Genomic DNA, 14,215 nt, shown 5'->3' with positions numbered 1-14,215 from the left:
ATACGCTAAATGTGCGGTTACAAAGGTATGAGGAGATCCAGGATAGGGCAAGGTCTTTGACGCCAAAGGAAGAGAGGATCTGTAGTAGGAGGCAGTGGTCAACTGTATCGAAACAGAGGACAGGTCAAGAAGGAGTACAGAGATCACAGGAGCACCGATATCAGACAGCATTGCCGCACATGCAGATCCTACAGGCCAATATGTCATTGTGTTGTGCCTCCAAGATCAGTGCCTTTTTTCCCCCAAAATGTAGTTTGCACTGGGAATGGAAGCTATTTCTCACCCCCCCCTGAAATTGTTTACTCCTGTAGGGAAACCTAGAGGAACTAACAAAACCCTAAGACAATCGTTTTTTAGGGTACACATACACTTGAAAGTGTTGGTCTCAACCTAACGAATGGTGAATATTGCAAGGTTCTCGTAAAAAGACAAAGCAAGTTTGCAATTTACTTGTTATCAAAAATCTTTTCAGTTCTCAAAAAGGAAGGGTTTTTTTACATTTTGCTTAATGTTTGTTGTCCAAGTTACCTGCCACCTCGGTAGACTGACAGAGGTGGCCGAGCATGAGCAGTGTGTTTAAGCTCTTTATGATAGAGTTTGTAAGCGCTGATCTAAAGATGGCTGGATCTCTAGAGCGCACTACCGAGCGGCCTGTGCGTGCAGCATCGAAGAGTGTACAGTTTTTAGTCTAAAATTTTACTTTTCCCAAGTGCACCGTCACCATCCAAACAAACAGTGCGCTCCTGAGGATGAAACATGAGAAAACCCATTTAGGGAACTATCAAGCAAACGATCCTTTGGCAGCCAGTTATCTTTTGCCGATTTTCTCATACACGTGAGCACCGTGAACTTCCCGGAGCCAGCACATGGGCTGTTTACCCAAGAATATTCCCAGCTGATATCGCTTCACAAAAGGATACGAAAAAAAGGTCAAATCTAACTAATAGGAATATGATGATGATTAATTATAATGGTTATTAAGGCTCAGACAGCAAGATAAACTCAGCTGGATGAGGTCTACAACACAACGTCCACTACTCGTGAGAGGACAATAACGAAACTTTCTTGGAAGCAAATGGCGATTTTGTAAGTATCCATACACAGTCTAAAGTTTAGCAAAACTCATGATTTCAACCAAAACGATCGTTCGTCGGGTGAAGAGTCCCAACGAAAAATTGTTTTAGGCAAATCAATGATGGGTTAAATGTTTTGCTCCTGGGAAAACTCCTTCAAACCGGACAGGACCAATTTTGAACAAATTTTTGACGGTATATTTTTTGTTTCATGTGGCCACATGAGGTTTATTTTCATTTTGATCACCAAATTGGAGATCCTTCTGTATTTTTTTCAGACACCGCATGTAAAACAAAGATTATAATGGGTCTATAATAGATCAATCCACAAAAAAAAGGGCTTAAAACAAGTGTGTGAAGTTTGAGTTAATGGGGCAGGCATACCCCATGTTCATCACCCGTGGAGAGGTGGCCCTGCTGATTTGCGCCAACACTACTTTCTATCCCAATGGAATCACAGTTCACCATCATTGTCGGCTGTTCCATCATCCATTTCCTCCGACATCACAGGACATCGGTGGAGGGGTCCTCCTCCCAAAATTTTGCTATGCTCAGTAGATGCCTTTTTTTTTTTTTTTTTTTTTTTTTTTAAGTTGGTCTTAACCAGGATGCAAACTGAGAACCTGTAGCATTAGAGGCAGCAACATCAAGACTGTGTTCCCACGATGAGTTATTGCTGTCACGCATTATCGCTGCACAATGAATGCCGAGTCTTTAATTTCCAACAAAGTGGATGGATTTATAGAAATCTGATGTCCACTGTGCTCTTTTTTTTTTTCTAACCATTCATCTAATAAAAAGGTTGTCCACTACTTTTTCATTGATGACCTATCCATAGGATAGGTCATAAATGTCTGGTTGGGGTCCCACACCTGGCACCCCCACCGATCAGCTGTTCCCAGTGGCGGCGAGCGCCAGTCAGAAGTACTCACTTGCGCAGCTGGCCGTCTTCTGCTAGTGACCGCTGCAGGGTACTACACATCCGCGTCCTATTAAAATCAATAGGAATGAGTAGAACAGCTGATCGGCGGGGCTTCCGGCTGCTGGACCCCGACCGATCAGACATTGATGACCTATCCTCTCTGAATGTGATTGTTTACTACCCCTTTAAAATTGGACTCACTTTTGGTTATTGCGAGGGCGCAGGTGATCGCTCATGACCTGTTTGCTCATGCCTATGCAGTCAAGGAGCAGGATTAATTGTGCAATTATCAAACAGTCAGATGTATGATTCACAGATTACAGTAGTATACTAACAAAAAAAAATGAGAAAATACCCTCCTCGGTAAGGGATTCTGAATCACAGAACTATAAAAGCAGCAGGCAGAGTAGGCACAAGCCTGGCATCTAGGCACCATCCTACTGGAGGAGCACAGAGGAGTACAGATCAGAGCAGAGGGAGAGGTCACCCCAGGAGCTCATGTCTGGGGGAGACCAAGGGCCCCTCTACCAAGCAATGTAAGCAACATGGCAGGTGGGGGCGCTGTAACAGATTGTGCAAGGAGGGACAGTGGACTTTATCCTCAGGGCGAAAAAAAAATAAGTGAACCCTGGCAGGGACTAACTTCGCACTTTTATTTATTATTATTATTTATTTATATAGCGCCATTGACTCCATGGTGCTGTACATAACAAAAGGGTTCACACTTGCCAACCTTTTAAAATCCCCTCTGAAGCTACAGTATTAGCTGCAAAAATAAATCTCCCACCATAGCGATTACACCATGTTTTCTTAGGGCTCATTCAGACAACAGGTTTTTTTTTTTTTTTTTAAGTACGAGGTTCTGTGTTTTTCACGGATAGAACTCGTGCCTATTATAGTTTTTTGGGCTGTTCGCACGCCCAAATACTTTTACGAACCAAGTGGCCCACACAAAGTGACAGAGCCATGTCCAATCTTCATCCAATCCCTGGATCAAAATCACCAATGCAAGTCTATTGATCCATAAATAATAAGAAAAAAATAAAAAAAAAAAGATGGACATCACTTGGCTGCCATCCCTGTGCTCTGCTTTTATCAGGAACGGTTTCTCATCCGAAAAAAAAAAAAAAACGGAGGAAACTCAGACCAAACTCGCCAAATATTCCTCCGAGTCCAGGAGCTCTCGCTTCTTTTTCCAAGCTTGAGAGACGTTTCAGGAGAGTTGGCAAGTAGATGTATTGGTGGTCACCCAGCTTTCCCAGAAACAAAAACTGAAAAAATATATATATCATACAATACAAATAGATTTTTTTTTTCCTGTAAAAGCTGGGAGGAAAACATCTATGGGATCCTTATAATTTATTCAAACAATTTTGTAGTCGAGAAAAAAAAATAAAAAAAATCTTTTTCAAGAGGGATCCACTTAAAAGGCTTTCCACCCGTGTATTTGAGTTCAACACAGAAGACAAACCATGTGACATAGCTATCTATTGCCAGCTGCAGAATGAGTTAACTGAGAATCAGTCAGCAAGCTCGATCTAACAGGAGATTTTGTAATGCTTACTTGTTTCACTCAGCCAATTTAGGACCGCATGAAAATTAAATGGCCAGGGAAAACAAAAAAAAAAAACGTAAAAGCCAAACTATGCACATTTTTAATTAAACCCAATTGCAAAATGTTTTTTTTTTTGCAGATTTTTTTTTCTTTTCCTTAAGTATTCTTTGAAGATGTGCATGGATTTTTTTACCACATGCCATTCTGCATCCTTCCAAGATTGGAGCAGAATCCAATGCTTTTTTTTGCACAGCGAAGTTTTTCAAATTCTCAGTGGGAAAGAAAAACCCTCAAATAAATGTGAAGTGGTTTTCGATGCGAATTTTGGAGTGGATTTGCTTAATAAATCCTGTGTTAACCCATCCGCTAATGGTAACCGCCCACGCTTCCCCAGACATATATTTAAGGAATTACCGAAGAGTTTTCAAAGACGTCAGAGCTCATTTCTTGACCTCGCGACCTGTAAAAAAAATCCTACGGTCCCTACTGTGCGGAGGAAATCATTGGCTTTGATGAATGGTGCACTGTATAAATGACTGGGCTGAGAGGACGGCAGCATTCATCATCTGCCCCATCCCTGCTAAGGGATCAAACACATAGTTAGCCTCTTCAGCAAGTCACAGGCATGTGGCGCCATTTGTCACCTCAGGTGTGACCACCATCCTTAATACACAGGCTAACCCCAGTGATACCAAAATGGCAGGGTGGACTCCTGGGACCCTCGCAGGGTCCTGGGCCCCATTTGCTGCCATTTGTTTAGTGGCAGATGAGTAACCAAACGTGGGCTGCCTCTCAAAGTAATGACTTATACATGAGCTGGTGTTTTATGTGGGGCCGTCACATGCTACAGAACCAGCAGCTGTCGGCCAAACAAAAGCCAAAGTCAAATGGAAAACACATTTGTCAGAAAAGTAACCTCAAGATCTGGTAGAGTGGACCCATCACCATAAACAGGGCATATACCACATAGGCCACCGTCCCTTTAAATGCAGCTTCCCACTAAAATTGGCCTTACACATTAGATCTCCACTCAAGAGCAAATATGTAATGATTTGGCGGCCTCCCGACTCTCCCCTGAAGTCAAAAGGCGGGCAATAGAAGGATCAGGCAGTTGAATTTCAACATGCCCAATCCTTTTGTTTTCAGTAGTATTATATAACATTAATCATTGACCAAGATAAGCTAGGGCCCTTATGTTCTTGCACTGGAGACCCTGCGGTTATGAGGGCATGCTCAGAGGTCGGAGATCAAAAGGGGCTGTCCAGCTTTGGAGACAATTATCTAATATATATAATTGTCTTATCCCGTCCGTCTGTCGGTCTGTCTGTCTTTCTGTCCAGGAAATCCCGCATCGCTGATTGGTCCGGCCGCGGCCAATCAGCGACGCGTGATTTCAAAAAAAAGATGGCGGCCGTTAGCGGCTCATCTGCCGCACGGTCAGCGGCGATGCAGTCGGGAGATGACCGGCGCCAGACGGTCATCTCCCGGCTGATCGCAGCAGAACTACCCCGACCGGCGGTGCTGCTGACCTCCATGCGGCTACAGTCGGGAGATCAGTGGCTAGGACCGCTGATCTCCCGACGGTAAGTGTGAAGGGAGGACCGGGGAGCGGCGCCGCCGGTCGGGATGCTTCTGCTGCGAGCAGCCGCTCATCTCCGGGCTGCTTGCAGCGGAAGTACCCGCACACGCAGCGCCGCTCCCGGGCCCACAATAATACGACACTGATTGGTCGCCAAGTTTAAACACCGCTCTGCTGACTGGTCGCGGCAGTCAGCGATATTGGCGCCAACTTTAAACACCGCTCTGCACAGAGGTCAGCGGCGATGCAGCCGAAGTAACCCGACCTCCATGCGGCTACCGTTGAGAGATCAGCGGCTAGGGCCGCTGATCTCCCAACGGCAAGTGTGAAGGGAGGACCAGGGAGCTGCGCCGCCAGTCGGGATACTTCTGCTGCGAGCAGCCGGTCATCTCCCGGCTGCTCGCAGCGGAAGTACCCGCACAGACAGCGCCGCTCCCCGGTCCTCACTAATACAATTCGCCGGCCGCGACCAATCAGCGATATTGGCGCCAAATTTAAACACCGCTCTGCTAACTGCGCCCGGTGTACCGCATACATATTCTAGAATACCCGATGCGTTTGAATCGGGCCACCATCTAGTTAGTTACTTATATGCATGTATTTATGGCTAAATGTTGTACTGTCTATTGCTGGCTGCAGAGTGAGTTAACGGAGCTCAGTTTGACGACCTGATGGGAGAGCCTAAAATATATACACTGCTCAAAAAAATAAAGGGAACACTCAAATAACACATCCTAGATCTGAATGAATGAAATATTCTCATTGAATACTTTGTTCTGTGCAAAGTTGAATGTGCTGACAACAAAATCACACAAAAATCATCAATGGAAATTAAATTTATTAACCAATGGAGGCCTGGATTTGGAGTCAACCCCAAAATTAAAGTGGAAAAACACACTACAGGCTGATCCAACTTTGATGTAATGTCCTTAAAACAAGTCAAAATGAGGCTCAGTATTGTGTGTGGCCTCCACGTGCCTGTATGACCCCCCTACAACACCTGGGCATGCTCCTGATGAGGTTGCGGATGGTCTCCTGTGCGATCTCCTCCCAGACCTGGACTAAAGCATCCACCAACTCCTGGACAGTCTGTGGGGCAACGTGACGTTGGTGGATGGAGCGAGACATGATGTCCGAGATGTGCTCAATCGGATTCAGGTCTGGGGAACGGGCGGGCCAGTCCATAGCTTCAATGCCTTCATCTTGCAGGAACTGCTGACACACTCCAGCCACATGAAGTCTGGCATTGTCCTGCATTAGGAGGAACCCAGGGCCAACCGCACCAGCATATGGTCTCAAGGGGTCTGAGGATCTCATCTCGGTACCAAATAGCTGCCAAACCGGTCATGCTGAAGGATGTTGCAGGCAGCAGATCGCTCTCCACGGCGTCCCCAGACTGTCACCTGTTCCTCCTTGCACAAAGGCGGAGGTAGCGGTCCTGCTGCCGGGTTGTTGCCCTCCTACGGCCCCCTCCACGTCTCCTGGTAGCGCCTCCAGCCTCTGGACACTACGCTGACAGACACAGCAAACCTCCTTGCCACAGCTCGCATTGATGTGCCATCCTGGATGAGCCACTTATGTGGGTTGTAGAGTCTGTCTCATGCTACCACAAGTGTGAAAGCACAACCAACATTCAAAAGTGACCAAACATCAGCCAGAAAGCATTGGTACTGAGATGTGGTCTGTGGTCCCCACCTGCAGAACCACTCCTTTATTGAGTGTGTCTTGATAATTGCCAATAATTTCCATCTATTGTCTATTCCATTTACACAACAGCATGTGAAATTGATTGTCAATCAGTGTTGCTTCCTAAGTGGACAGTTTGATTTCACAGAAGTTTGATTTACTTGGAGTTAAATAACAGAATATAAGGGTTACCTTTATTTTTTTGAGCAGTGTAGATATATAAATATAAGAGGTGGAAAGCCCCTTTAAGGACTTCCTCCAGCACCGTGGTGTAGACATTGTATAAATTATTAGTACTGGGGATTATACAGGCCGATTTACCATGTATACAACACAGCAATTAAATCCCAGCTAATTAGAGGGTTGGCGTATATAGTAATAGGATCCAGCATGCCGATCATTGATAGTACATGGACACAATTTACGATGGAAAATTCCATTTTTGCCAGTTTGCTGACCATTTTAGACTTTGCTCGAAGATCTGTGGCAACGCCAACATTTGTAGGGAAAAATAGCTTCCTAAAATCTGCATCTGATGGAAACTGATGCTACTTTTTTTAATCAACTTGTATGAACTGCAAGAGAAGAGACCCCATTAAAAACGCGAGGCAAACGAAGGCACCATGTGAGCAAGCCCCTTTACGGCTCCATACAAAACTGAGCGTGTGCATTCAACAAGGAACCGATGGACCTAATGAGAATCTTCATCAGATCACCTTGTAAGCAGAGAAACCTTGAATGTTGGGAGTTATAGTAGCAGCACAGCCAGTGCTCATGTACATGACAGGACCCGGTCCGAGGAGCCTACAAGGCAGGGCATAGACACTGCGCCACATTGCAAGCTCAACTCTTGGAGATATAAACCCAGATATGGTGCCAGGCGCAGCATTCAATAAGGGTATGTTCACATGTGGCTTTTTTTTTGCAGCGGTTTTTTTTTCTGTGCCAAAAAACAGAGTTTTATATGAGTAAAAAAGTTTTTACTAGCGTTTTTCACCCATTTGAAAAGGGTTGCAAAAACGCTGCTGAAAATATGCTTGGAAAAAAAAACAAAAAACAGCATGCACATGAAATAGCAGAACATGTCATTGCTAATACTGTTAACGGCTACGTATTTTACTCACCAAATACATGGCATAAAAATAAAAAAAAAAAAATGTATACCTCAGTCTGAAGTCAGTGCCATGAGCATGTATCATAGCGGATCCACCCCCCATCGTACATCTATGGCTGCCCTATTACATTGCTGAACATGACGAAATCCTTAATTATGGTCCTTTATCCGAGTCTAAACTAAACAAATATCTACGATAACTCAAATATTGAAAGTAAAAACAATAGTAGAGAAAAGGAATCTATAATGAGGAATTGCTATTTATGCGACTGTCTGAAGTGACGAAAGTGTCCCTAACCCTCCCCCCCACCCCCATACAAGTTTTACGCTCGCCCCTCACCTTGTCATCACAAATATTAAAGGTCTGTTTTCTCCAAATTCCTTTCTTCAATCGCGGCATGTTAGAGGAGAGTTTCTCCGGGGCACGGCCATAACGATGAGGCAGGAAGGACGGGGCCCCGTACGCTGTCTCTACACGCCGAGGAATTCTGCTCAACTGCTCGATTACTCACCGCTTTTGGCAACTGGGAATCGAAAACTTCCCTGTCTGGTGAGGACGGCTGTGGGGACGGCCGTTCCCCGACATGTGTGCAAACAGGTAGGAACATGAAGTTCCAGCAAAGGTAATTGGACAACACAAATATATATGGAGGATCCAAACGAATCCCGTAGAATTGAGCCTTGGCAAAAAGAGGTACATGCCTCCGGTTTCAAATTTGCCAGGATTATCAAAAAAATTAAGCACCAGCCGGGACAAATTTTCAGTGTCCTGGGCAAAAAAAAGGGGCAAGGGTTTATACTAGTGTTTCCCAAACCCCATCCTCACGGCCCCCCCACAGGTCATGTTTTCAGGATCTCCTTAGTATTGCACAGGTGAGAGAATTCCTGATGCCTTGATGATACTTCAATCACCTGTGCAATACTAAGGAGATCCTGAAAACATGACCTGTGGGGGGCCGTGAGGATGGAGTTTGGGAAACACTGATTTATACCAACCTTGCCCACAAATGAGCCTTTCATGGACTGGAACACAGTTGATAATTCGTCAAGCAATTCTTTAATTTCAACAATCTTAAATACGCAGATGATCCAACATTGATAGCAACAAGCGTAGATAGAATGAAGAATTTATTAGTGTCAAGATGGAAAGCTCGAACATGGGTCTACTACTCAATACAACGATATTGACTACTGCCAGGTACGACCGGGACACTGAGATGGACGGCGATGAACTGGAAGCTGTAAAGGACTTCAACCTACTCGGATTAATGATCTCTCAAGATGCAGCGACGACACCAGAAGTCAATAGGTGAATAGCTATGGGCAAATCAGCAATGAAGTCACTGGACAAGGACTTCAAATCGAGGAACATTTCACTGGCAATACACGACTCGAACATCGTTTGGTCTTTTCTGTGGTAACATACGGAAGCGAAACCTGGACGATAAAGAAACAAGACAAAAGAAGAATTGACGCCTTCAAAATGTGGAGCTGGAGAAGGATGTTATCAATACCATGGATGGCAAGAAGAGCAAACAAATCAATTTTGGAGCAAATCAAGCAAGACATGTGACTAAGCAAGGATCACCAAGCAACGACTACTCTGGACACATCATACGAAGATAGCAATCACTGGAGAAAGACATCATGGTCGGAAGAAGAGAAGGAACAAGGCGAAGAGGAAGACCAGCAACCAGATGGCTTGATACTATTGAGATGATGGTGGAGAAGACCCTGGTGGACCTATCTTGGCTTGCACAAAAATCGATCTTCCTACATCAAGTTGCCATGGGTCGAGATCGAGCCAAAAGCCGTTAATAAAATTAGAGTTCCTCTAACCTACTGTCTCCTTTCCCAATATCATGTACATTTTTACGCTGCCAACGCTGATGTTGGAAACTTAGGTAGTATGATGCAGAGTTGAGTAATGGACACAATTGTATACAGGCTAAAAATGTTCTGTGAGCTTAATACATCAGCAGCAGTGATATCATTCAACAATAGCAAGCAGTGATCTTGAAAAAAAGTTAGAGAACTTTACATCACTATTTACATCAATTCAGAAGTCTCCTTTAAAAAGACAACTACGGTCACCCCCAGGACTTTTTTTTCCTCCACGGAAGGAATGTTGGAATCCATCCAACCATCTCCTCGCCTTTTACAGTTTTGAAGTTCCACAACTGTCCCATTCAGATGATCGGAAACGATTTTTCAGTCCCATAAATTTCCACAACAAAATTTGCACACTAAAGAGTACATAAGGTGGGGAGAAAGCTGGCAGGCAGACTACTTTTTCTTCTGAATCTCCCATACATAGGAGTGCTCAATTCTGCTGAGCGTTTATATACTGTGAGCCAGAGAAAAGAGAAAGCCACTGCCACACTCCTTTGGCAGCAGCTTCTCTCTCCTGAAAACAAAAAGCCTGACCCTTTTCTCTCCTACATCACCCATTTGGTCGGCCAATCCCACAGAAATCGGTAGGTTCTGCCATCTTCCATCCAATGGTGTCTGGGAGGCCTTTAAATCTTCCAACATCAGACAATTTTTCTCGCCCGTCACTACACATGGAAGAGAAGTTGCCTCTTTTGGGAAAAGCAATGGCTGCAGGAGACTGGGCAAAAATTCAGAAATGACATATAGCGGTACATGACCCAAGGTAGAGTTCACACTAAGTATGTGCACACCACCCGGCCTCCTTTAGACCCCAGCGTACCCGCTGAGTTTTCCAAGGCAAAGATGATTCAGTAAAACGCTGGCAGTATTTTTCCTTAATCGTCTTCATTGGTGTTTTTTCGGCAGCTCCAACACCAGGGTCTTTTTTTTTTTTTTTAATTTAAAGAGAACGTGTCAGGTCGAATGACACTATTAAACTACAGATATGGGGTTAATCTTCAGATAAAAAGTGTCATGGAGATGCTTTGACGCATTTCTGAAAGTGCGACATCCTAGAGAAAATGAACTTTATTTTTGCCAGGCAGCCGCCAGCTTTCAGTCATAGAGGCGTGTCGGCACGGCTACAGTCACCACACACTGGCACTTTAATTGACAGCCAAGTTTGCAGTGTGTCAATGTAGAGCGGCTATCAGTCAGTGCCACGGCGTTCTTACACCCATCACTCACTGTGATCGGTGACTAAATCCGCGACGGCACACCTGTATGACTGAAAGCCGGCGGCAGCCAGGCACCTTCCTAACACTATTAACCTGCAGATTAATCCTATATCTGCAGATAAATAACATTGAAATGGGTGAAAAATACTGCAAAATGCTAAAAGGAAAAAATAAGCAAAACGTGTGATATTTCTGAAATCTCATTCACTTTGCTGGCGACTGTAAAATGCTTTTTTTTTTCCACGGCAAAAACGAACAGGGGAATAATTCACTCATTGGAAGTAAAAGCACCAAAAACGCAGGCGTCAAGTTTTCAGCGTTTTTTTGCACCTAAACCAGAATGAGATTAGCACCTTTTTGGTGCTGAAAAAAAACACACCAAAAAGGCAAGAAAACAGCAGCAAAAATCCCGAACAACCTCCTGGCAAGAGATCAGGTTTTGCTGCAGAAAATAGACTCTGAAAAAAACCATGATGTGTGAACATAGCCTTAGGGAGTATTTCATTCTCAGATATTCACAGGATACAAAATCCATGCTATGTGAGGGTTTCCAGACATCTCACGACACCCATTTGCGGATTAAATTCAGAGAAGAGATGTCTATACGGTGTAGAAAATCCGTTTAAATAAATATATGTGTCACCTATCAGAATAACCGTTTTTTTCCTTTCATCAGCGGGGTGCCAGTCTCATTATATAGGGTGGAAATCATGGGTACGGAAGTCCACAAATTCCTGTAATAGTCACAGAAACATTAGAAATGACGCCACAATACACTTAATCCAAAGCCAGCCTCCTCTTTGTCATTCGGGAAAATTATGGCAAGTGTGGAATTGTTCCTCCAGCGCCCTAGAGTCATCCATTGTGTTGGAGTGTTGTGCTAATTAAAGGGCAGTGTCCCCCCATGCTGCTTCCACCAAAACAAAACCCCCCACAGTACACAATGCTATTAGCATAGACAAACATTCATGGATCTGTTCATGGAGATAGGATCTGTCTAAATAATTAGTCTAAGGAGATCCTGTCAGTGTGTGAACAGTTCTAACTAATAGGACCAAGACAGGAACGCAGAATATCATTATATGGCCCTGATGGCAAAGTAATAGAGCAAATGAGTAAGGCGAGAGTCCGGGGACCATCACCTGGAAAGCCAAGTGGCCATAATGTGGGATCACAGCAAACAGCACATCCTTGGCGGAATATAAGTAGATGCCCAATAGTGTTGCAGACTTCGGGGAAGCTGAGGACTATCCTTGTGGACGCCCCGCTAGTAGGAATCAAGCCAATGGCTCCTAGACAAAAACTATGCAACGAATCAACCCCTCGTAAAAAATGTAACTCTCTCTAGTGCCATTTGCGGAAGGCCATCATGTATGTCCGGCCCTTCAGGCTCCATTCACTCATGGCAGTGAGACGTCCAGATTTATCCTTGGGCCCCCATACACAGATAAAAGTTGGTCGAATTCACCAATTTCTGCTTCCTCATTTCAATTCTGCAAGTAAATGAGCCTATTAGTGACACCCTCCTGGCTACAGCAGCAATGTCCCGTATGCCCCACGTGACCGCTGCAGCCAATCATTGGCCGCAGTAGTATACAAGACTGCAAAAGCCAGCGATTGGCTGTAGCAGTCACATGCAGTCTATGGGCGGTCCCAGGTACACAGAGGTGAAGGTGACACCGGAACAGTAGGGAACAAAAGGGCAAGTATCTAATTATGTTAGACATTATGCTGCCTGGGGGCAGATTTCTAGGGACTAACACTAAGGGAAGCAGCGATGTTCAAAGTCCATGTTACAGATTGAATTTAACCAGGGGCTATGCAATACCCTCAGACATCAAGGGTATTAATAACAACTTTAATTTGTCAGTCTTAAGCCTCCATACACATTAGAATTGGCTAAACTGATGATTTCGATGGCACCGGCCGGCCATCCGATGTATATTGGGACCTCCCGACTCATGATGTCTGGTAGAGCGAAGAATCGGGCAGTCGGAATTTCAACGTCTCTTGTTTTTGTCTTCAGGGGAGATGAGTGTCCGGCAGTGGCCTCCTCCCCTCTCCCCATTGAAAAGAAGGGAGCTTGTGTGTATGGGGGAGTCGGGGGAGAGAACCGCCTGCCATACAAACATGCGTATGGCCGTATATATTACTCCCCTCCACAAGAGGTGTCTAGCAGCTGCTCCACCACGATATGGACTGGGAGTGAGGGTGGATTCGCTTGAACCTGTTCACCGCGTTTTACGCCATGGTATTTTCTGTGCGTTAATGGGACCCGAGTCTACCATACATTTATGGCACGGTGGGAATACACTTCTAATCCTATGAAGCCTTGTTCCCCATCACTGTGACTGGATACGTTATGTGGGTATATAAATCAGCAATGTCAGCAGTGCGTTTCGGGTACAGAGGGGATCTGCTGATGAAACGTGTATGGGAACAGAACGACCGTAACGAACGACGAGGGGACCTTTTAACCAGCACTAGTTTTGTCTTAGAATCGTGCGGACATTAGTTATTGGCTTGCGTCGTTTCAACCTAAAATAAAGTGGGCAGAAATCTGTCCCGGTAAACCCTCCTACACACAAGGCCGCACCCAGGTACAATGCCCACTCACAGGATTGGTAACCTCATGGTACGTACGGTCTAGAAGTGAGCGGCCAGCCGTCGTCTTCCCGACATACAGGCCTGTTTACAGGTGACCACACACGACTTTTCACATTTCCACTCCATATATTACATAGAAAATAGATTCTAAAACCAACGAGCCTCAATGTCATCCAAATCTGCTTAGGTAGTGACAGATTATACAATACATATTGTTTTTGCCTGCGTGAACGTCCACCATACTGTATGGAGCCAGAAAGGTTGTCTTCATGGTTGTCCTGTACTGATATGGTTTCATCCCAGTGTGAATGCTGACCGACATGCAGGAATCCACCTATCTTATTGCACCCAAGCCTAAAAAAAAGGCTTACATTTTGGTGCAAACTTTTCAAAAACGCTTTAAAATTTACACGAAAATCAACGCAGAAATTCTGCGGTGAAGATGAATATTATATGGGGTGAATGTACAAATAGATTTTCTCACCCATGGTATCAGTACTGCTGCATGTGGACACACATTTAGGCGGTTTTGAAGGTTTTTTTTTTTTTTTCCCCTGAAGCGTTTTTTG

The 14,215-nt window shown here is 44.7% G+C and overlaps 1 protein-coding gene across 4 annotated transcripts in view; it reads right to left on the bottom strand.

Moving 5' to 3' along the window:
* The window catches only part of RGS12 (regulator of G protein signaling 12), a 169,659-nt gene that overhangs the window by 76,630 nt on the left and 78,814 nt on the right, over positions 1–14,215 (bottom strand). Inside the window, exon 1 of one of the 4 annotated variants that reach the window (XM_073647598.1) lies at positions 8,270–8,452. The exons of the other annotated variants lie outside the window; for them this stretch is intronic. Within the exon in view, the coding sequence (XP_073503699.1) occupies positions 8,270–8,329 (60 nt within the window). The 5' untranslated portion in view covers positions 8,330–8,452. Of the gene's footprint in view, positions 1–8,269; positions 8,453–14,215 lie in introns of those variants that run through there. 4 annotated transcript variants of the gene reach the window in all.

Source organism: Phyllobates terribilis, unplaced genomic scaffold, assembly GCF_046119375.1.
Source record: "Phyllobates terribilis strain yellow unplaced genomic scaffold, ASM4611937v1 Scaffold_1__5_contigs__length_1240528914, whole genome shotgun sequence".
NCBI lineage: Eukaryota > Metazoa > Chordata > Amphibia > Anura > Dendrobatidae > Phyllobates > Phyllobates terribilis.
Note: the sequence above shows the minus strand (reverse complement) of the source record. Positions and strands in the feature narration are given on the sequence as shown.